This window comes from Gastrolobium bilobum, unplaced genomic scaffold (assembly GCF_033153095.1).
Source record: "Gastrolobium bilobum isolate Gb01-03AN ecotype WA unplaced genomic scaffold, APGP_CSIRO_Gbil_v1 utg6105, whole genome shotgun sequence".
NCBI lineage: Eukaryota > Viridiplantae > Streptophyta > Magnoliopsida > Fabales > Fabaceae > Gastrolobium > Gastrolobium bilobum.
The window spans coordinates 512,113-535,213 of record NW_026899702.1 but is presented as its reverse complement, the minus strand read 5'-3'; the positions used below and the strand labels follow the sequence as shown (position 1 = coordinate 535,213).

At 35.7% G+C, this 23,101-nt stretch overlaps 4 protein-coding genes across 5 annotated transcripts; 1 reads left to right on the top strand and 3 right to left on the bottom strand.

Moving 5' to 3' along the window:
• Positions 1-1,891: 1,891 nt before the first annotated feature.
• LOC133292717 (protein PMR5-like) lies at positions 1,892-5,897 on the bottom strand. The gene is made up of 5 exons (XM_061491151.1): positions 5,560-5,897; positions 4,995-5,166; positions 4,195-4,373; positions 3,484-3,642; positions 1,892-2,228 (listed from the first exon to the last, which is right to left on the bottom strand). Exons 1-5 carry the CDS (start codon positions 5,895-5,897, stop codon positions 1,892-1,894), a joined length of 1,185 nt encoding a protein of 394 aa, XP_061347135.1.
• Positions 5,898-7,504: 1,607 nt separating this feature from the next.
• LOC133292766 (internal alternative NAD(P)H-ubiquinone oxidoreductase A2, mitochondrial-like) lies at positions 7,505-11,382 on the top strand. Its single transcript, XM_061491222.1, has 9 exons — positions 7,505-7,966; positions 8,703-8,916; positions 9,027-9,187; positions 9,437-9,502; positions 9,822-9,985; positions 10,178-10,292; positions 10,534-10,713; positions 10,801-10,963; positions 11,104-11,382. Exons 1-8 carry the CDS (start codon positions 7,505-7,507, stop codon positions 10,951-10,953), a joined length of 1,515 nt encoding a protein of 504 aa, XP_061347206.1. The 3' UTR covers positions 10,954-10,963; positions 11,104-11,382.
• A 1,213-nt stretch (positions 11,383-12,595) lies between these two features.
• On the bottom strand, positions 12,596-15,176 carry LOC133292742 (selT-like protein). 2 transcript variants are annotated; one of them, XM_061491188.1, is made up of 4 exons: positions 14,940-15,176; positions 14,772-14,848; positions 14,085-14,403; positions 12,596-12,924 (listed from the first exon to the last, which is right to left on the bottom strand). In XM_061491188.1, the coding sequence occupies exons 1-4, from the start codon at positions 15,102-15,104 to the stop codon at positions 12,919-12,921; spliced, it is 567 nt and encodes a 188-aa protein (XP_061347172.1). In that variant the 5' UTR covers positions 15,105-15,176; the 3' UTR covers positions 12,596-12,918. The 2 variants fall into 2 exon arrangements, with proteins under 2 accessions (XP_061347172.1, XP_061347171.1); XM_061491187.1 differs by having other exon boundaries at positions 12,603-13,042.
• Positions 15,177-19,068: 3,892 nt separating this feature from the next.
• On the bottom strand, positions 19,069-22,066 carry LOC133292746 (jacalin-related lectin 3-like). The gene is made up of 7 exons (XM_061491194.1): positions 21,981-22,066; positions 21,635-21,847; positions 21,032-21,496; positions 20,691-20,918; positions 20,226-20,594; positions 19,899-20,120; positions 19,069-19,446 (listed from the first exon to the last, which is right to left on the bottom strand). The coding sequence occupies exons 1-7, from the start codon at positions 21,981-21,983 to the stop codon at positions 19,153-19,155; spliced, it is 1,794 nt and encodes a 597-aa protein (XP_061347178.1). The 5' UTR covers positions 21,984-22,066; the 3' UTR covers positions 19,069-19,152.
• Positions 22,067-23,101: the final 1,035 nt, after the last annotated feature.

Below are 23,101 nucleotides of genomic sequence, written 5' to 3'. Positions count from 1 at the left end.
AAATCACATATAATTTTCTCAATTAGTAAAATTCATAATAAAATATGTTTGAATTTTTTTTCAATTTACCTTGAAAAACTTAGGGTTTTTGTTCTACCTAACGAGAGTTTTCTAATAATATATCACATGCATGTTTTCATTGAGTATTCTAAGAAAATTTTGAATCTGAATTTCTGAATTTTATTATATGAAAGATAAGAAAATTTCTCAAATTATTTTCAATCGATACATTAAAACCTTAAATTACTTTGAGGCTTTTGAAAAACCAATTTTTAGTAATCTATTGACGCAAATTTTTTTTGAAATCGTTTCCTAAAGCGAAAGAATTTCGTTCATGAATATATTGTTATGAAACATAGGGTTCATGTTATGAAAGTTTTAATCGTTCTTTAAATGGATCTTGTTTCATTGATATAAAATGAAAATTGATTTGAGGATTTTTGTTCCTCTATTATTTTCCAACTTTTTAAAGTTGTCATTAATATAAAAATTACACATTTTTGTGCTAAGAAAAAATGTGACCAATAGCTTAAAAAAAATTATTTTTTAAACTTTCAAAAATTGCTACAAAAATTTGTTATTTTGTGATGAAAATCGCTCACAAATCTAATGTTTTTGAGCTTTAGCGAAGTTCTCATGGTGGAACCTGTTTCATGCGGGTCCACCCACTAAATGAAAGAAGAATACACTACAATAAAAGAAATCTCAAGAAATTCCAGGGATTAGGGTGAGATTGTGAGAGTGACATCCTATTTATATTTTTACTAAAAAGTTTCACGAAATCCACCCAAATAGAAAATTCATTAAAATCGTCAGATTTTTAAATACCTCAAGATTATTTCTCCTTTGTTTAAAATTACGATTAAATACCAACGGATTCTAAGATAATCTTTTAAAATACTAATTAAATATCACATTGCTTCTTTTCAATCAGTTAAAATATTAATGTATACCAACGGGTTTTTTTGTCCAAAAATAATCCATTAAAATCCTTTAAAATTTCAATCCAATACAACCCCCTTAATTCCACAAATAAGGGCGGTGATGATCGAACTCGTGACCTCGTGGTCAAGAAAGCTCTGATACCATATAAAGAACCAATTCCACCCAAAACTTTAAATTGTTGAGTGTGGATTTTTTTAATAATTATATTTTTAATGGTTTATATTATTTTCTAACATCGATATATTACACACCACTTGACAACTCTTCATGGTACAAAATATTCCCTTTGAATAATTCTAAATCCCCCTATGTAATAAATAAAGAAAATAATTTTTTTAATTTCTCAATATATTAAACATATTTGTTTTTTGAGAAAAATATTTGTTCTTTTAAAGGATATATAGTTGTATCATTTTAAGTACGAAAAAAAGACACAACTTAGTATTTTTTATTTAAAATTAATATTTTAAAAAAATAACTACTTTCTCTTCCGTAATTTTCATTACGTCTTTTTCTCACTTAAAATGATATAATTTTATATTCTTTAAAAGAAAAAAAAACCAAGAAGATTAACGTGGCACAACCCATTCAATTATCATTAGTATAGATTCGGTATAATATCGATAAGAAAATTTGAATTTTAATAAAACGGTGGAAATGAAAGTATGGAACAGCCCGATATGGAACCCTCTTTTAAGGCCCCAGCGGTGGAATTGTATCAGTCTTGAAATTAAATTAAATTAGTGAGTTAGGATCCTACTATACTTCAAATTAAATTAAAAGGAAATAAATCAATCATTACTCAATTTAAAGACAACAAGTATTATAAATGATTTTATGCAAAAGTGTTGCAATTATGCAACCCTCAATAAATGCATCACCTACTAAAAATTATAAAAAGAAGAGTGCAATAAAGCATGTTAATTAGCTAGTAAAAAAACACAATTTAATGAAATAAAGCAGCATAGAATAATTGATTCCAAGTATCTGGCAATCCAGGAAGGCACCAATGGCTGCAATCAGCTGAGATGTCAGGGTTAGCTCTCTGCTTAGCACTCAAATCACCACTGTAAATGGAGGGGTGCCCATCTTTCCTCAGTGCTGATAGCATTGTGATGTTCAGAAGATATGCAGGGTTTCTCATTTCTCCAATCACCATTTCCACAACCCTCATCTGCTCCGGGTATGCTCCGGGGTATTTTGTGCCACTAATAGGTGCTGTTTCACCATAGCAATTCTTTGTAGTCATCATGGTTGACCCACCAGCATTCCATTCGTTTGGGCTGCGTATCAGTGCAATTCAGTTTTAGTGTGTGTTCAATTTTGTTACAGAAAATAGAGACTAGCTTAACCTTACAATTAATGAAGTTATTACTTAATAGCTTCTACAAGTATAAGATGTTAGTATGTTACTATCAAAATTGATAAACATAAATAAAGCTTATTGATGTAAAATCCTAAATGGGTTAATGCTACTCATATTACTTGGAAAGTATAGTGGTTTTGAAGCCAGTCACAAAACTAAAGATTTCGTTTATTTTTGGTTCATACTCAAAACTATGTCACAGCCCTCTGCTCCATGTGCTATCATAAAATTATTCTGTGCTTAGTCCCGGAAATTTTCATATTATAACTTACAAAAAAGTAGAGGTGGCTGGGCGGCCCGCCCAACTCCGCCTTTCTCCGTCATCAACCCGTCAAAAAATGAGTCAGCCCGCCTCGCTTTTGAAAGTGGGCTGAAAAACTCAGCCCGTACCATTCCATTTGGCAGGTTGGGCCCTATTTTACACTGACTCGTATTGGCCCGCTTATACCCGCCGTCAACCCGCCAAAAAATGAGTCCATCCCACCTTGCCCCACTTTTGAGATGGGTTGAAAAACTCAGCCTGTCCCGTCCCGTTTAACGGATTGGGCGGATTGACCCGCCGAGCCGAGCCGAGCCCGTTTTGTCGCTTATAAAAAAAAGTTTTAGCTTGACTAGAAATTTCTTGGGCGTGATTTATTTGAGATAGCACCAACAAGCCCATATATTTCAACCTCCAGATATATAGAAGACTTAACTTGCTATGAGCTTTGTGCAAGTTGGCAAAGCCTGGTCAACAGAAAGGTCCCATTCCCAGGCCCAAAAGCAGATCATCATATAAAGCCCAAATGGGAAAATGAAATTTAGTTTAACTTGACGAGGAAATTTGGCATGAAGTGTCTGATCAATTATTATTCGTCAAAATGATTCAATCAATTTTTTTTTAAAAATAAAATAAAATAAATTCCTTTTAATTAATTATAAATATGAAAGTGTTGGTTCATAGTTAATTATAAGTAGAGTATTACTTAGATAGAACCAAAATGTCTTTCTTTTACATTAAGCAAAAATAAACTCTGTTTTTCAAGGCAAATTTCTGGGATTTAGGAGCCGCTACTCCAACAAAATTATTATTATTATTATTATGAAGCCTAGAAATCCCATAGTCAGTTCAACACAATAATGTAAGAGAGAGAAAGCAGTTCATGATAATAGAGAGACAATAGAGTCCATACTTGTAGTGTGTGGGAGAAATTGACTGGAAGAACACTTTGGTTCTGCTTCTATCAATATTGGTGTCCACCCAATTAGCCCATGTTTTCAGACCTCTTTCCAAAGCTGCCATGCGATCCATGTCCGGGTAGGATTTGCCTCCAAATTCTACGTAATCCCACCTGCACTCAATTACCCAAAAAACCAAATTACTTTAAAACTCAAAGAAAAAAAAGGAAAACCCAAAATTAATTTTTTTTAGTGAACTTAAAATAAAATAAAATAAAAATGTGAAGATAATTTTGGGGACGGTGGCCAAAGTGCCACTGTTGGAAAAAAAAAAACACTAAAATATCACGTCAATAGTAAATTTTACCAAAATGTCACGTGACATATTTCGTTACACTGTGTAGCGAAATACGTGTGCAAATATTTCGCTACACGGTGTAACGAAATATGCCACTTCAGAACAAAAAATGACACGTGTCAAATAGGGTGAATTTCGCTACACAGTATAACGAAATTCTCCCTGTCTGACACGTGGCATTTTTGGTTCTGCGCATTCTGACGCAGCATATTTCGCTACACCGTATAGCGAATTATTTACACACATATTTCACTACACTGTGTAACGAAATATGCCATGTGTCATTTTGACAAAATTTACAGGGGCATTTTGGTGTTTTTTTTTTCAAAAGCAGCACTTTCGCCACTGTTCCGATAATTTAGCCTACCCCTTAAGAGATCCTTGATGAGTCCACCAATGCCCTGTGTTAAACGACAGCACATCAGCGCTTCTCCATGCATTACCATTCCCATCTACCACTTCCAGCCTTAAAATTCTCTTCCCTTGGACCACATCGATTTCTACCAAATAAGGAGCTCTATAAAATGAAATGCTCACACCATTATCCTGCATATTCCATATCAAACCAAATTTAGTTCTCTAGTGCAGCTCAATAATGCTTCTTTTTTCGGCAGTCTATTTTCTACAGGGTAAAGCCTGAAGATGATGTGGCTGCAGTTTGCATCAACTTCACAAATTTAATGCCTGACAGTAATTTTAGGGCCCCTTGCTAAGAGATTCTTGCATAAGACAGCATACTATTGGACCCTAACATCTCATGTCTTAATTTACACTATCTTACAAACACTTTTCCAACAGATTCTTTGTCATATTACAAAAAAATATATATGACCCTAATGAAACTTAACAAAGAGGAAAACAAGAAGAAGGATCCGTTTACAATTTTTTTTTTTTTTACAAGTTATACTAAGTATGATCGGTCATACACTCAATAATATAACCGATTAGACATAGTGTAATTTGTAAGAGTTTGTAAACAAAAAGTTTGTAAATATAATCTTTTCCGAGAAACAAAACAATTTATTGCGGGGGAAAATTGCATTGTTCTTAGCTCCTATTTACCTTTTCCTTTTGAACTAAAATCTAAATCTTACCAAGAAAAGACCTGGGTAACTGGCATTATGGGCTAAATCTTACTGGGAATGAAAACAATGTGGAAAATCTCACCAAGAATCTGAAGGTTGAAAGAGGATCTCCATTGACCAGTTGTGTTCGTGCCTGAGGTGTTGCAGCAGATAGCATACAAATCAAAGACTCCCATTGGTTCCTTCCCAGCGAGTCACCCACGAACATCACGGTTTTGCCTTTCATCTTCATCAGAAAATCAACCCCATTGAACCTACCATGACATAACGCCACAAAACTATATTCAGATTATGTTGAACATGCATACTAGATTATATTATATCAGACATTACAAATTCAGCAGAAAATGCAGAGACATTAAAGAACACAACAGTAACACAATATCAAGGTACGAGAGTGTCTAATTTTTATATGAACATGTCATATGATGAATCCAAGTACTAGTAATTGATTTAAATATTTCTTCCTTTTCGTTTCACGAACCTTATTATTAAAATTATAATAATCATTATTAAATAACTAATATTCATCACATAATATGATCACATGAAAATTAAATATGAGAGTATTCCCGCTCGTCATAGGACACGTTCTCTTTTTTGTCCTATTGTGTTATGTTACGTCTAGTGTTGTTGTTTGTTTGTACCTTGGGAGCTCGCAATGGAGGGGCTTCCAACGGTATTTGAGGTAACCAGAATCTGGACGACCGTACATTTGGCAATTGAATCCTGGGTCTATGATTGGACACCTAGAAGATTGGTAAAGTGGGTATGTTTCATCACGCACCCAAGTGCCCACGAACAATGAACAAGTGCTTTCGTTGACTTGGACCATTGGTCTCTGCTGTTGGAAGAGGTTACGGTGACGTCTCAAGTTTAACAGCGGAGACGAAGAAGCTACTTGGCATTGAAGGGAAAGTAGGAGAAGAAGAGCGAAGAATGAGCACAAAACACCACAAGAAGATTGAGAGCAAAGAAGGGCCATTGTAGAATCTAATAAGAGAGAAACTAAGAACAGAAGAGAGACGCAAACAGAGAAACCATAAATAGGTAAACTGTTTTCAAATATATATATGAAGGATTGGGCTTTCGAGTCTTTCAGAAACCTTGAAGAGATTTTAGAAAGATGAACGTCGCCGCCATGCAATTTTAAGAAAACATAAAAAGAATCTCACCATATCTTATATTTTAAGTATGTTGCATGATTTTTTAGGATTTTTTTTTATTTCCTTAAATTTTATGATTTATTTCTTGATTTCAGAGTTTCCAAATCAATATAAATAGAAATTAATGCTTTGACTTTTATAAGACAAACTAACGTTTTAAATTAATACTGATTTTATATTCTTTTATTTAATTTTCATTCTCTTTTTCTTCCCTCCCTATTTAAATCTTTGTAATTCAACACTAACATGGTTTTTTTAATGGGGTCCATACTCCATTATTATATTTAGTGTTTTGGGAATGTCGACCCGGTAACGGAACTTAATAGTGTACAACAACTTGAAGTCGCACATTATTTCAAAACTAACACATGTTTGGTATGCTCTATAATTAAGATTGGATAGAATAAGCTTATATAATATATTATAATATTTTTAATTATTTGTTAGGATTATCGTATAGTATAATTTTATATAGTAAAAAATTTTAATACATTAAAATGATGTACAACTTAATTCGATCTCTAAAGAGGTAGAATTAGACCTGATAAGATATTAATATATTAACATCATTAATCAGTGCAATTCTCAGGAATTAATATTTTATTTTATATTAAAATAAAAAATATTTTTTCAATATATTAATTTTTAAAATATTGAAAAATTTTATTTTTATAAAAATTAATATGTTTATTTGGACATACTGATAAACATATTTTTATAAAAATTAATATCATATGATATATATGAAAAAATTATATAAATTTTTTATTAAAGAGTATTTTTATCAAAAATACTTATTTTTATCCTATCTACTATTATACAATGCATTACTAAATATTAGATAATATTATCTTATACAATATTATGTCAAATGTTGTAGAATATTAAAATTTAATCAAATTTTATACCATCAAATTTTATACAACCAAACCTTATCCGATAACTCAATGGTGTATCGTGCGAAAGTAATATCAAGATCAAGATATGAAATTAACTTCATTACTTTGGCACATCATTTTCTAAGCGTACTGAGGCGATAAATTTTATTTTTTCTAAAATGGCCAGTCTGAAACCAAATATTCTTGAACTGGCACGTAACACTCCACGTGCCAAACATGTCTCATTTTACTACCACAGTGTGTTTTACTAATTTAAGGAGGATCCGCCACTATGCCATGCTGATGATGCATTGCTGCATCAAGCCATCAATCAACTCAAAATTGTCAACAACCCCTTTCCGTGAAAGCAGCCCCCACTTTATTATCTCAGTCAGGTCAAACTGATCCAGCCCACATCTTTGGAGACCTTCTTCAATAATTCCCTTACACACCAATCTCCCTTTTCCGATGCAATCTCGTATATGATATCATCGTAAACCACAAAACAAAAAAAAAACAGGTTTCATCTCAGTTTCACACGCTCACCAATGGCCTGGTTCAGAAGCCTCACCAAGCATACTGCTTTTCATCTCAGCAGACCCAGAAACACAGACCCTTTTCACCTTTTGCCACCTTTCACTACTTTTCTCTCTCACTTCAGCAGCACCGTCGCGGAGGAGAGCCCCTCTTCCGGTTCAGCTGCTCCGGTTCCGTATGCCGGTTTGGGACAAACGAAGCCCCACGAGAAGCCACGGGTGGTGGTGCTGGGTTCCGGTTGGGCCGGGTGCAGGCTCATGAAGGGGTTGGACCCTGAAATCTATGACATTGTTTGTGTCTCACCTCGCAACCACATGGTTTTCACCCCTCTCTTGGCTTCAACCTGCGTTGGTACTCTCGAGTTTAGATCCGTTGCTGAACCCATTGCAAGGATCCAACCCGCTATTTCCAAGGAACCCGGTTCTTATTTCTTCCTTGCTAATTGTACTTCCATCGATGCTGATAAGCATGAGGTATGTTAACTTGTTTTCTTTCATGGTGCATGTATGTTTTCTTCTGCTCAAGTTTTTTTTTCAGTTTCATGGTATGTTTGATCTGGGGTACTGCATACTCCGATGTTGGAACTTGGAAATTTTCATATGGTTTAGTTATTGCGGAAAAAAAAAAAAGAGTTTTTGAAAGATCTCAGTGGATAATAGGATTGAAGTTCCTCAAAGAATTCAATTGTAATATTGTGAGTTCCTGGTTGGGGGTTCAAAAATTAGCATGTCATGGCATAAATATGTAATGATTTTTGTTTCATAGACCTTTGGAATGGTAGATTTTAGAATTTTATTTCAGTTTTTCAAGTTAATGCAATTCTTTGTAAGAAGAATGGTGGAAGCGATTGAATTGAGCATGATGTGGTCACTTGATAATGGACATGTATGGTCAATATGCATATCGTAAAACCATTAAAACGCACCTCACAGTAAATGGATTTATGCAAATTTTTGTTTTTCGAAAGAGTCCAACTGTGCAGTTTGATCCTATTGGTCTACCCTACTTATAAAGATTGGTTATGGTTGTGTTGGAACTAAAACTGTCTAAGCAGTGACTGGAACTAGAAATTGCAATGAAAATTCAATTACATATAGATTTCTTACTCTTTCTCCCTCTCCTCTGAACAAAATGGTATGATCCTAGTAATAAGCTGTTGGTTCTCATAATGTGGCTGAATTTGGGAGAATCTGAAACTTGGTTTTGAAGGTGCAATGTGAGACTGTAACTGAAGGAGTGCAGACACTAGATCCATGGAAGTTTACAATATCATATGATAAGCTAGTAATTGCATTAGGAGCACAACCCACAACTTTTGGAATTCATGGAGTCCATGAACATGCAATTTTTCTTCGTGAAGTTCACCATGCACAGGAAATTCGTCGGAAGTTGCTCCTGAACTTGATGATGTCTGATGTTCCAGGTTTATGATAATTTTGCTATAGTATTATTAGCTTGATATGAATTCATTTGAAAAAAAAAATTGTTTGTTGTACATTACCTCTGTAATCTGTATTTTTTATTTGGATAAAGGGATTACGGAAGAGGAAAAACAAAGGCTGTTACACTGTGTGGTTGTGGGAGGAGGTCCCACAGGAGTTGAATTCAGTGGTGAATTAAGTGATTTTATCATGAAAGATGTCCGCCAGAGATATTCTCATGTGAAGGACTATATCCATGTTACTTTAATTGAGGTATGCTTAGTTGCATTAGATATGTGATTGGTAAAACCAAATAGACTGTATAGTTGTTATGGCAACAAACGTTTTGCTCTTGCCGTTGTATATATCCAATATCCAGCAATTCTAGCCAACATAATGGTTAGAAAAACCTAACAGTTCCTGGAAGCCATTTTTGTTGTAATAAATCATCATGTTCTCAATGCCAAGAATGTCTTTTAAGTTAATTTGTGCTGTTAACCAAAATTATTCATGCCTTTTTAGGCCAATGAGATATTATCCTCCTTTGATGACCGACTCAGGCGCTATGCCACCGCGCAGTTGACAAAGGTGAGCTATATGTTGAAACTTGAAAGAGTTTCTTTACTGTTTGTTCAATATGTTCCTGTTGATTTTAAACTTCTGAATATCATATGAAAAAAATAAATTCTGCTTTCCGAATGAAGAAAATTAGTCTATGGTATTAATTGCGAAAAGACCAAATATAATCATGATACAACGTTTCTAGCAGAGGTATTTAGAATCCTTCATATAATTGCTGGGACTCTTCATCTTAGTGCAATCAGTATGCTGAAAACTGATTGGCAGGTTAGCTGTTAAAATTTTTCACAATTAGTTTAATATCCCCTCATATTGAAGTTTCTATCAGTCAGGAGTTCGACTTGTTCATGGCATTGTGAAAGATGTGCAAGATCAGAAGATTATCCTTAATGATGGTACCGAGGTTCCATATGGTTTGCTGGTATGGTCTACTGGAGTTGGTCCATCGCAAATTATTCACTCTTTGGATCTCCCTAAATCTCCTGGTGGAAGGTTGTTCTTGTACTTCAATATAGCTGCATTTATTTATTTCCATTGACAACCTTTGTAAATTTACAATTTGGCAGCTGATTTCTCTTTAGATATATAGTATTTTGATCTGAGTTATCAGGAAAGGCAGGATCATGTTAGTCCAAAAATTACTGTATTAGCCTAAAGCAAATTGTGACAGTTTTCTCATTGCAGGATTGGCATTGATGAATGGCTTCGTGTTCCTTCAGTACAGGATGTCTTCTCAATAGGTGACTGCAGTGGATTTGTTGAAAGTACTGGAAAACCAACACTTCCTGCTTTAGCCCAAGTAAGTGATATTGGGTTGATTGATTAGTTTCTCCTAACATACACTTTCATTTCTTAAATTCCTGCAATATTTGGTTTTGGTTTTACAGTAAGTTCTGAGTCTCTGACACATTTCGTACTAAATGTATTACTTGTATGCTTAGTGGTGGTAGTGGTTCATGGATGAAGTGGTGTGGCATGTTTCTTCTTTGCCTGATAGCTTGTGCTTGTGAATTTAATGCATTGCCATTTGAATTCCACAGGTGGCAGAGAGGCAAGGTAAATATTTAGCTAACTTATTAAACAAAATAGGTAAGGCCGATGGAGGGCGTGCAAACAGCATAAAAGACATAGACTTTGGGGATCCGTTTGTTTACAAGCACCTAGGTAGCATGGCAAGTGTTGGCAGTTATAAGGCTCTAGTGGACCTCAGACAGAGCAAGGTGATTTTTATCATTCATGAGCTTTTGCTTGTGCTTTAAAAACTTATATATAGTTTGATTTACTCATGTATTATCTATCTCCTACAGGAAGGGAAAGGGTTATCTCTGGCAGGTTTTATTAGTTGGTTTGTTTGGCGCTCAGCATATCTTACTCGTGTCATCAGCTGGAGGAACAGATTCTATGTAGCTATCAACTGGGCTACAACTTTTGTGTTTGGCCGTGATATAAGCAGAATATGAAAATTTTAAGGTAAACACACTTTCAGCATGTTTATGAACTGTTCTCAAAAGCTAACCCTCTCCATTTTTATGTAATTTTTTATTTAGGCTTAGAAATGTTGATAGGGCCTTCAGATTGTGCTTTTCTTTATTGGTTGCATTGCTTTGCAGGTTATTATTAAAACAATAAGAGGATGATGAAATTCAATTTGGTAGAAACAGCAAGTAATTCTCAAGAGATGAATTTCAGTTCGCTAAACAGCAAGGATCTGTACTTGTTCATGATATTTGCTACATGTTCAATTTGGTAGAAACAGTGGCAGTGGAAAAGAGGTTACACGAGTGTTAGCTCAAAAGGGAAGACAATAAATTTGGCCGTCTTTGGCCTTTCATTCATAATCAAAAGTGTATACACGTCATGATTCAATTTGCAGCATCTCGTATATTGCTTATCACCAATAAACCAATTTTCATGTTTATATAAACTGTTCACCAATTGTACGATCACAATAATAATAATATATTATGTCAATAGATTCTTTGGGTGGAAAAGTTGGTCATATGTGATTCTTGCAACTAGTACGGGTCCTTCCTAGGGTGTGAAAAAAATTAAATGAATCGAGCTGAATTGTGAATTGATATGAACCTTGAATTATTATTTTTTTAACCAGATCAAGAATCGAATCATTTTTTCTTTGAGTTGGTTTCTAATCATATTTTCAAAACATGAAACGAATTACTTTACCAATTAAAAGTTAAAAAAAACCAAATGAACCAAAGTATAATATTTTTTCGAATCGATTCAAAAATCGAATTACTTTTAAAACCGGTTTAATTTGTCCAAACCAAACCACTTTTTTACTTAGATTTGATGTAGAAAACCAAATCAAACCCTACACACCCCTACGGCCCTACCTCCCATTTCAACTGCCGATGATATCCGTGAAAATCAAAATCAATTTTACACAAACAAATAACTTTATAAAATGAGATTTTACGAAATCACCACCTATGTAACACTGATACCGACACAGGACACGTGACACGATACGACACGACACTCTGACACGTTAATTTTAAAAAATGTTAAATTTCGACACGCTAGGACACGTTTTGATAGTAAATAATATTTTTAATTTATGTAGTGTATATTATATTTAATATTCAATAATTTAACAAAAAATGAATCTAAACTTATAATATTCATAAATTTTACAAAGAAACATAAGATATCACAAATATTTATATTAAACTCAATAAAATAGTAATCGTAATCCAACCAATCTAATAGTTGAAACTAAAAATTCAACACAATACAACCTTTAAACCTTTTTTTGAATTTCTATAACGCATGTTGGAGTGTCAAGGAGTGTCGGAGTGTCCGAGAGTGTCGGACACGACACGTCGGGGGTTTTGAAGTATCGGTGCTTCATGGGTCGCCACAACTGAATAGTTGTACCGTGCAAATCATATTCACGAAATTGTGCTTAAAGAAGTCGTTATTACAACTTACACACAGGATCATTACTGAAGTTTTCATTTCTTTAATCTATTGTTTCTATCATTAGTATCTCGATATGCATGTACTTTCCATTGCTCATTCATGTTTAACTTTGTTAGAGTACCTTGATATAGTTTTATCAACACATTTCTATAACACGTCTAGCTTATGGGTCTTCTACTTTGACACAGTAATGTAGCCTAAATTGCCTTTTCCTATCCTTCGATTTTTCAAGTAGTAGATGGAGTTACTAGAGCTGATAACAAGAAGATGGCAGAATGTCGAAAAAAGTAGAATGAGAGTGTAAGCCATGCCTATCACAAAGTTCAATTAACTGAGTTTGCCTTCAGCAGCTACTTGGTTCTTTCAATACAGAAAGTTCATGTTCCAGGATAAACACCTGAAAACCTTACAACGTGATATTCCTATGATATCTGTATACCAGTCTCTACTTCACAATGCAATGGCAGGTCCGGGTACATCATTTATACCTGTTCAAAATACATCATTTATACCATTGGCAAGTCTAGAATTTGCAATCTTTTTGCTAATCAGATCCTTCAACTCTATCTCTCCTGGAAACCTTCCCTCCTTCAGTTTAGAGAACAACTTCAAGGGCAGAAGAGTTTAAAGTAGTTAATAATAATTCAAAAGCATTGAAGATGGCAAGATGCCATTTATTTACCTTACCTGTCATCTAACCACCATCTTAGTAAGGCAGGGAGGCCAGAGGGGAGTTAAAAATTGGTTCAGATAAGAACTTTTTAAAAAGAAAAGAAAACACGTTTATTCAAGATTAATTTGATATTGGTCCATTTCTTAGGAGTTATACAAATAAACCCTACAGTAATGATCCCACAAATTATATAATTCAAAACACTGAACACAAGAAACCTAATGATCAAAATAATATGTTGCAAAACCAAATACCCAATTAGTTGAAAGTTGAACGCAAGGTGGGAAAAAGCTCTCCCCCCACTACCTAGAAAAAGCATGAAGACATAATTTTAATCTGAAAGTAGAACTTCCAAACTACGCAAGTTTATGTAAGCATTTCAAAGGGAAGGACCACCATGGAGTCATTTGGCATAAAGTAACAAAAATGTTTCTCGTTTAGCTGAAGTGGAGGATAAGCCCCAATCCCCCAGGGTCTGCCCACACTATCTCATAATATATTGCCCAGAAATCTTAAACTAGCTGAAGTGGAGGATAGGCCCCAATCCCCCAGGGTCTGCCCACACTATCTCATAATATCTTGCCGTAGAAATCTTAAACTAGTTTGTGTTAGTTAAATACAATATCACCCAATAAATATGCATTCAACAACAAAATACAGCCCCCTGCAGAAAGAATGATAAGAATGCAACTAGTAGCTAAAAATAATGATGGTGCTAACATATTACATGATAGTGGCTAAAATTTTCCCAGTGAATATTCAGCTAACAGGGAAAATCAAGTGAAGTGGTAAAAATGTTGATAAACTAGTCATATGAGACACCTATCCAATTATGATTGATTACATGTGCTACCAAAGAGTCACAAAGCATAACAAAACTTGCATTCACTGGAGAGAAAGATTAGAGGCTCAACTAGCAAAGAAATGTTTACTCATATATATAAGAAAAATGAAAGATAGAAGGAAGGCACCAACCAGTTCACCATTGAAGTAAACTTCAAAGGCCCCGGAACTCTGTAAGAATGACTGCAAGGTATTCCCAAGAAGCCAGGTACTAGCGATGGTTCCAAACTTATTAGCACGCAAGTTGTAATACCAAGGAGGAGGTGCAACAAAACCCAACATAGGAAAAATCTGTTCCCCTGCAACGACAACCCCTATAACACCAATCTGTACAACTGGTACCACTTTGCTAAGCAAACGCTTCGGAAGCGGTGGGGGATAATTTGCAAGAATAACCTCAGTTCCAGGAAAAGCAATCTCCAACATATTCTTCATTGTTACTGCTGTTCCCCTACATACAATACAATCACCCATTTAGACCAACTTTCCCATCCTAAACACAGAATCATGCCTAACAACGCAAGCAATGAACCGACTATATGAAACACTAAACAAAACCATAAAAAAAACAATGATCTTGAACAATACTTCCCTGGCTAACAACCCAGATAAGATTTTGCATTCTTGATGCATAAACCAAAAAAAAACAGATGTAATACATAAATTTTTAGGGTCAATTCCCCCAATACCCACAAACTAAATGAATTAGTTAAGCTAAAAAATCTTTCCTTTACACCATTTTTCTCTCTCTAACATTCAAAAACATCAGTACAACGACAACAACAATAAAATTATATGAAAATAAGGGAGAGTACTTACTTGTAGGAGCAAGAAGAGCAGTAATTAATGTTAACAGTGTTGTCGAGAGCCACACCTCCAATATTGCTGGTGGGTTTCTGAGATTACACGAAGCGACCCATTATAGATGTACAAAAACTATTGATAAGATCGACTAATGAAAAATTGCATGATGGGAATTGAAATTACCTCGGAGGGGAACTCTATGGCTACAGGGTCAACCACTGGTTGGAGGTGGTGGTGGCGGGTGGGAGATGGCTTCGGCGGCGGCGGGGAAGATGTGAATAGGGATAAGAGGTCAGAACAGAGAAGGAAGAGAGGCAAACCCAGCATCAGAAACTGAGCGCGGTCCATAGCTAAGGCACAACCGTCGAAGAAGAAACACTCAGATGATGTTCTACACCTAATTCTTATTCTGACTATGGACAAATCTCACAAGATGGAAGATATTTTCAATTTTAAAAATGTAAAAAATTCATCTATTTCCAGTTATCATAAATATTAGTTAAACTAATCATTTTAAGGATTATTGTATTTAGTGAGCTTTTTGACCCTTTTGTCCCTCGTTAATTAATTAATAATTATTTTGTCTCTTATTCAAGATTATCTATCAATCTGTCCCTCCTTAATCAGTTAACTTGAACATTTAATAAATTAAATGGTCAAAATAGACAAAAATAGTTGACTCGAGATTTAATCGATAAATCTATGTGTTAATCGATTAAATGATCAAAATAGCACATGAATATAAATGCAGAAACAAAGAAAGTGAATGAAAGCCTTCTGGATGTCTTTGTATAAAGTTTGAGAATTTTTTTTTTTTAATTTGAAATATTTAATTGTATATTTTCATACAAAGCAAAGGGAAGAACCCCCCCCCCCACTCTCCTGGTCCCGTCCTGATCCAAACTATGTTAAGTTGAATGTTAACGGTGCTGTTTCAGGTGTTAAGGCTGCTTGTGGTGGCATCCTTCGAGATTCCAATGGCTCTTGGATTAGTGGGTTCTCCATGTTTTTAGGTTCGTGCTCCTCCTTTCAGGCAAAATTGTAGACAATCTATCATGGCTTAATTTTGGCTTGGAATATGGGATGCAGGAATGTTGATTTAGAAAGTGACTTTTCTCAAGTTGTTAGCCTTCTTACCACTTCTGGTAATGACTCTCGAAGGCTCCCATTGGTTGCCAAGATTCAAGCTGTTTTGAACAAAGATTGGGATGTGTCTTGTGTGAATATTTCTAGATCCATCAATAGTTGTGCAGACTGGTTAGCGAAGGATGCATTTTGCAGGGAGTTTTGTAACGCTCAGCCACTTGCAAGAATCAATGACTGTCCCCACACACTAACACGAGACTTTTCAGTGTGCTTCCAGCATAGTCTCTGGAATCCCTCTCTTTCGGGTGTTGATTCGATTCATTCATGAACCCCAAGCTGCAAGATTTGGCATGAGCCGCTCATTGTCCGTGCCCTTTCGCACCGGCGATCACTCCCTGCCCTTGCCAGCTCTTGGGATGTTACATGTCCACCAGCTTGCCCACCAGCTTCCGCCTGGTTCATCCACGAACCACACCGTACTGTAAGTGAGGCCCTGCTCTGATACCACTTGTAACGCTCGACCACTTGCAAGAATCAATGACTGTCCCCACACACTAACACGAGACTTTTCAGTGTGCTTTGTCCTCACTCGCACACTTCCCGGGAAAACTTCCCAGGAGGTCACCCATCCCAGATTGCTCCAAGTCAAGCACGCTTAACTGTGGAGTTCTTCCGATCCGGGCTACCGAAAAGTAGATGCATCTTGTTAGTATAGGTAGTACCAATTAATTCTTATAAGCCCTTCCTAACTGTATCGTCCCATACCAGCACAGTCTCTGGAATCCCTCTCTTTCGGGTGTTGATTCGATTCATTCATGAACCCCCAAACTGCAAGATTTGGCATGAGTCGCTCATTGTCTGTACCCTTTCGCACCGACGATCACTCTCTACCCTTGCCAGCTCTTGGGATGTTACAAGTTTGGTCTCAATGTCTTCCATTCTCCTCACCAGGATCTGGTTCCTCTCATTGAAGCTGATATATGGGATCCTGGGATTAGCTCTTCTGCTGCTATCAGCGTCCCTGCTGCTGTTTTTCCTTTTAGTTAGTTTTCCTCTTCTTGTTTTGGGGCTATGCCCCTGTATGTACCAAAAAAAAGGGGGGGAAGAAGATCACAAATCTACAGTTGTCTTGGGCATGATGCAAATCGTATATTTGCAAAGCGTATATCCGGTACCCAACATGCAATTCGACCCTCAAGTCAACATTTAATTGATTAACCACGGAGATTTAATCGATTGGTATGACGACGGTGTCGATGACGGTGGTGATGGTGATAATGGTAATTGTGGAGAGTGATTGAGAGTGATCGATTACCCAAAAAGAACTCAGATAGTGTTTGGTTGGGGAGAAGTTGAAATTTTGGTGGGTAAGTGCATGTGGGAATCTCACTCAACCACGTTTGGTTGAAGCTTTGAGGAAAATTTCCCCAGCAAAGCCGTTTCCCCTGCAAAGCAATCTCAAGTGCAAAAATCAGATATCGACACTGTTGGGAAGCCATTTCAACAGGTGGTTTTAGTTGAGGGTATCGGATATGTGAAAAGGGTTAAAAATGCATGACAAATATACCCCTCTTTTTTAAGGTGAGGAACTTGAGTTTGGTGAGCTTTGCGATGGTGGGCTGGATTGGGGCGGTGAGTTTGGGTAGCTCGTGGAATTCGAGAATCTCCAGGTAAGTGAGCTCACCCATATATAGGAGTATCAATTCTTGATGCACGACAATAAGCTTGTTGAATAAAGGGTTGTTTCAAATAAGGGTTATTTGGTAATTTAACTAAATTTGCCCATCAATATTTTAATTTCAACCAAACACACATTCAAAAAATTTACTCAACTTTCCCGGTAAAATTATATCCAACCAAACAACTTTTTTTTAACTTTCCTACCAAACTCACTTTCCAACCATTTCCCAGTAATTACATTTCTCTAGTATTCAAAAAATTTCTCCCCAACCAAACACTACCTCAAGGTTCGATGTGTCTATCGGATCCATATATTAATCCGATCATCACATCATTATTATTTTAAAAACTGAATTCCCTTAAAAATATAATAACACGTTATTATTTCTTTTTTAATCTTAACTAGAAGCATGATTGCAACTTTTTACGTTCGGAATTTTAATTCTTTTTAAGAGCATGGCTTGTTTGTTATCATACTCAATCATTATTAGTAAAATATTATTAACATAAAAATATATTTATCTATACTATTATATAAAAGAAACTCCTACCCCATTATTAAATTTATGTTTTTTTCAAAATTAAATTCATAAGCATATCATGTTGTTCTTTTTACTTTGTTCTTTTTACTTAATTCTTTACCATTATACCAGTCCTTTTTTTCTTCCTCGTATTATTCTGTTTTCATCTCTTTATTTCTATTCACACATTATAACATAATAAACTGAATTGTACTTGATTTTTTTATATAATATTTAAGGGTAATTTGTAGAGAAAGGCATTAAGTAGTTTACCAGAGCTTTTTCACCCTTTTGCCCCTTATTAATTAATTAATAATCATTTTGCCCCTGATTCGAAACTATTTATCAATCTGCTCCTCTTTAATCGATTACCTTGCATTTTTAAACGACTAAATGGCCAAAACAGACAAAAAATGGCTGTTGGGAGATTTAGTTGACTAAATCTCCCTATTTAGTCGACTAAATCTCCATATTTGACACAAAAAAAAATAAGTCAGTATGATTTTAATCGATTAAGTAGGGAGATTTAGTCGATTAAATCTCCCAACAACCATTTAGTCGATTAAACATGCAAAGTAGTCGATTAAAGAGGGGCAGATTGATAAATAGTTTCGAATCAGAGGCAAAATAATTATTAATTAATTAATGAGGGGCAAAATGGTCAAATAGCCAGTTTACCAGCCCAAAATATACACAATGCCAATTATGAAACAATTTCACATCGAGCTTTTTGAACAATCCTCAAGTTCATGAATATGCTAAATACATACTAATTATTCTTATTTTGTTGCAAGAGTTTGCAAGACAGAGAGAGGGTGAAGATATTGGTTCAACTGCAACAACTGAAAATATCTGAAATTAAGCCAAACCTTGAGATGTAAGAAATTAACACACACATGACACTATTCACGATAGTATAGCAAGTTTTTCTGTTGGTCAGAAAACCCCACCAAATTATTATTCAGAGTATACAAGTAATCATGCTATCATCTTATTATACTCTGCTTACACTTGAATTTTTCTTCACTTATTATTATTACTCCAAAATTTAAACTCCCCTCAACACTTCTCCAAATGCTAAATTGTTGTTTTGGTCAGAAACACACAGATCAAAATAGCTTGAAGAGGGACGACCTTAAAGTTTTCTGAGTTCCAAGCCAGTGTTGCATATGGACTCCAATGGCATCCAAGTAAAAGCTGCTCCTCCCATGAAAACCCACCACCTTGCCCTGTGTAGTTGTTGAGGTGAAGAATTTCCCTACTTCCTCACCATATGGACCATATTGACCACGACTTGTATGGAAAGTCAGTGACTTTATGACTATATGCTGCTCATCCTTAGTAATTGACCCGTAATAGCCAGATATACAAGTCAGCACCTCATGTGGATACTCCAGTTGTATCTAAAATCACACAGTAATCTGTATCAGTTAGTTTGTAGCTTGTTTCCTTTCCATTACCTTAGATATCAAAACAAATAAAAAATAAAAAAGTCACACAGTAAGTGTAACAATAAGTATGTAAAGAATGGTCCAAAGTACATTTTGTAGTTGTTTTAGTTGTTATTACATTTTGTAGTTGTTAAACAGGTGGGATCAGGACCGGCCACTATAACAAGTGTAATCTTTATTTAAAGATTACACCAACGTAAGTTACACTGTCAATCTTAATCATTAATTTTATTTATTAATTTTATTTGCATTTAACGGTTTACGTGACTAATAAATTAGAGTCTTTTAAGTGCCAATAGATCGAAAGTTAAAATTTAGTATAAGAGATGATATAAATTCATCCTTGGGTAAGAGAGGGAAACAGAAAAAATGTGCTTAAAGAAAGTGGAAACTTAGAATCATACCCTATGCATGGTGTCTCCTCCATTACCACCATGTTTTACAGACCATACAGATTGCCTGCTTCGATCATACTCAATTTGAATAGAGCAGATGCCTTCTGGTACTTTTGTCAAATAAATCTGTTTAATCCCAGAAAAGACTCCATCATCCCAGGGTTTACCTCCATCCCCACCCCATGGTCCCGGTCCACATGGAGCTGGTTCTTTGATCACACCACAAGAAACCTGGGAAAAAGGGAGCAAAGTGAATAGGATAACCCATACAAAGAGATAACCAAATTGTTAAATGTCTTAAGTATCTTCTAAAAGTTTATTATCAAAAAGGAATACCTCTTCAGCTGCTGCTGGCTTAGCAAGTACCAGTTTGGTTGGCCATTGAGCACTTCCTATTTCACCAATACTTGTTTCCCTAGGGATGATTTCCTTGGTAGGTGTTGCCACCGGTACTACTACTTTCCCTTCTAGCACATGTACTCCAAAAGCATCTAGGAACAAACCTTTTCTCCCATGAATGCCTACCACTTTACCTTCTTTCACCTTTGTGGTGAAATAAGTTCCTTGTTCATCCCCATATGGTCCATACTTCCTTTTGTTGGTGTGGAAAGTTAGTGACCTTATAACAGCAGGACCCATGTACATCAAAGCTCCATAGTAGCCAGATATATGTGTCAGGACTTCACATGGGAAATCAAAGACTATCTGCAAAATGATGCACAACAATTGCTAAAGAATCAATCTGATTTGCACTAGATTATTAAGTAGAGTAAGCTAACTTTACTTGCATGATTTGTTCACCTTATCATTTTTATATCCACCAGTCCCACCTTGTCTGCATCCCCATATGGCATCCCCATCATACTCATACAAAACTCTAATCCATACAATTCCAACATTGCGCGACAAGTTGATTTGCCTGATTCCTGCATAGGTTCCATCATCGAATCCATATCCACCAATGCCACCCCAAGGCCCATATGTGACTACCCCTTTAACCTTTGAGGGTGACTTTTCCAAATGAGCTATCTGAAATGAAGATAGGTTCTAAGATTTATTTGATTCAAAAGCCAAATTTTGAGAGTTGACAAGAAATTAAGGAATACTGAAGTCAAAGAGATTATCCATGCAGGCTCTCTTACCTTTTCTTTGTGTTCAATATTGTTTGATTCTTCGACAATAGAAATCTTCCTGGAGACATTGTTTGGTAGAGGCTTACTGGAATCATCTTTCTGTCTCACAGCAAGAACAATATCATAGTTTTGGTTCACACTTCCTCGTATTACAGAATAACCACAATTCTCAGTATTGTTAGTTATGTGGCTCTGCGAATGAACCAAAGTTTTGGATGGATTTGGTTGCTTCAAGGACTTCAGATAGACTCCAATGGCATCTAGATACCAACCACACCTTCCATGGAACCCAACAATCTTGGCCCCAGTCACTGGGACAGAAAAATGTGTCCCCTGTTCAACACCAAATGGTCCATAAGTTTTCTTGTTACTCTCAAAACTCAGTGACAGAACTAAGTTTGGCCCCCATTGATTTAAGCTACCATAGTATCCATAAATGGAAGTTAGGAACTCATCTGGGAATTCAAGCTTCACCTGCAACACAGTCATATATCGTTAGTTAATAATATATGCACCAAATTTAATTAGTACCAACTTCTACCTTCATAGATTCTTTAGTGCCAATATTGCAAATCAATGTCACAAGATCAGCTAAGGCCATGGATCCTTTACCTTGTCAGTTTTATGGCCTCCACTTCCACCATGCTTCTCTGACCAGATAGAGGATCCTTTCTTATCATATTCAATCTGGATGGAGTCAATTCCTGCCCCATGAACTATCACCAATTGCCTCACTCCTGAGTATACCCCATCATCCCAACGGGACCCTCCATTGCCTCCCCATGGCCCAACTGATGCAGGTTTCTTTATGGAATCCTCAGAACTCTGCACCCAAAACATCACGCAACTCAAATGTGTTAAAAAAGAGAGAAAAAACATATAAATTGTTAAACATAAAATTAGAGGCAATCTCTGCATTAAGTGCTATGTAACATGAGCTTCTTTAAGCGTGTACTACCATCTTCTTCTGCTTGTGGGAAGAGAATGATAGACTTTGGACAGAGAATACTGCAAGTGAAAGTGTTAATGTGGGTGTAGCTAGAGGAACGCGTAAGAGGAATTTAAGGCAGCAGAGGGTGGGTTTGTGGCAGGGAACTTTGTCTAAGAAAATAATATAGATGAGGAACTATGCAGAAGAAGCTAATTCGTGTTCCACCATGGAAGGAAAGGATTGAAAGGCAGGGAATCAGATTCCCCACAGAAATCCATCCCTGGTTTTTATTCAGAGAAAATTTCATGCACTTTTTATGGTCAAGGAGCAAACATTTTCTTTCCCCAATCTTATTCCCCATTTTCAGAACAAAATTATTGGAGAAAAGGAAGGAATACAATAACTTTTGGAATTTAATCCGGAATCTGGAGCACTCAGACTCTGTTGCTTCCGCAGGCACTGGTGCTCTGATGCCATTAGTGGTACAGCTTTCTTTTTGTATGTGATTCCTTATGATGATTGCATTTTCTGCACCCTTTAGTGCTTACTTGTTTAGCTATTTCTAGATACGGTGTCTGTATTAGAATATCACATCATGCTTACTCACAAGGTGCTTCTAATAAACTACTAAGGGAAGAATCTATGACGCTTTGTGGATGCTTACTGATGCGACACTTTGGATTATACAAATATTTTTTTCAGGTTGCATTTTGTAGCTCCACTGGATTTCCTATCATTAGACTATGAAGCATCTTTTAATGACAATTTGTAACTTATAAGATAAACATGAAAGGACCACAATGATTGATTTCATAATTTATTTATATCTTCTCATTGGAAATTACCAACTGGACATGCATTCAAATCTTTCATCTGGAAAGCATCACCAAATGCGTACACAATAGCCAAATGGAGTTCTGTATAGTTTAACCTGATACATAATGTAATAAAGGGAAGTCAAAAACTCGGGAGTGGATCCTCTCATGTGTTAATTAACATGATCATGTCATGTGAGGCAATCATAATCATACATGGGTGAGTTAATGGTGATAAGGGAGGAGAGAAAAAAAATATAAGGATAGGAAGTTACACAATCATCACCGTTGATTTAATTATTAATGGTTAAGATCCTCCCACATGACATGATC

Excerpts from the sequence above, each read along its gene's own strand:
- LOC133292746 (XM_061491194.1), bottom strand. Across the intron at positions 20,595-20,690 it reads GTGGATATAAAAATGATAAG|ATAGTCTTTGATTTCCCATG; the intron begins GTGAACAAATCA and ends ATCATTTTGCAG. Across the intron at positions 19,447-19,898 it reads GAGGAGACACCATGCATAGG|ATACAACTGGAGTATCCACA; the intron begins GTATGATTCTAA and ends GTGTGATTTTAG.
- LOC133292742 (XM_061491187.1), bottom strand. The coding sequence starts at position 15,104 with ATGGACCGCGCTCAGTTTCTGATGCTGGGTTTGCCTCTCTTCCTTCTC. Across the intron at positions 14,849-14,939 it reads CCATAGAGTTCCCCTCCGAG|AAACCCACCAGCAATATTGG; the intron begins GTAATTTCAATT and ends GTGTAATCTCAG. Across the intron at positions 13,043-14,084 it reads TTTACTTCAATGGTGAACTG|TTGTTCTCTAAACTGAAGGA; the intron begins GTTGGTGCCTTC and ends CTGCCCTTGAAG.
- LOC133292717 (XM_061491151.1), bottom strand. The coding sequence starts at position 5,897 with ATGGCCCTTCTTTGCTCTCAATCTTCTTGTGGTGTTTTGTGCTCATTC. Across the intron at positions 5,167-5,559 it reads CTCCATTGCGAGCTCCCAAG|GTTCAATGGGGTTGATTTTC; the intron begins GTACAAACAAAC and ends ATGTCATGGTAG. Across the intron at positions 3,643-4,194 it reads CATCAAGGATCTCTTAAGGG|GTGGGATTACGTAGAATTTG; the intron begins GTAGGCTAAATT and ends AATTGAGTGCAG.
- LOC133292766 (XM_061491222.1), top strand. The coding sequence starts at position 7,505 with ATGGCCTGGTTCAGAAGCCTCACCAAGCATACTGCTTTTCATCTCAGC. Across the intron at positions 9,188-9,436 it reads TCCATGTTACTTTAATTGAG|GCCAATGAGATATTATCCTC; the intron begins GTATGCTTAGTT and ends ATGCCTTTTTAG. Across the intron at positions 10,714-10,800 it reads TGGACCTCAGACAGAGCAAG|GAAGGGAAAGGGTTATCTCT; the intron begins GTGATTTTTATC and ends TATCTCCTACAG.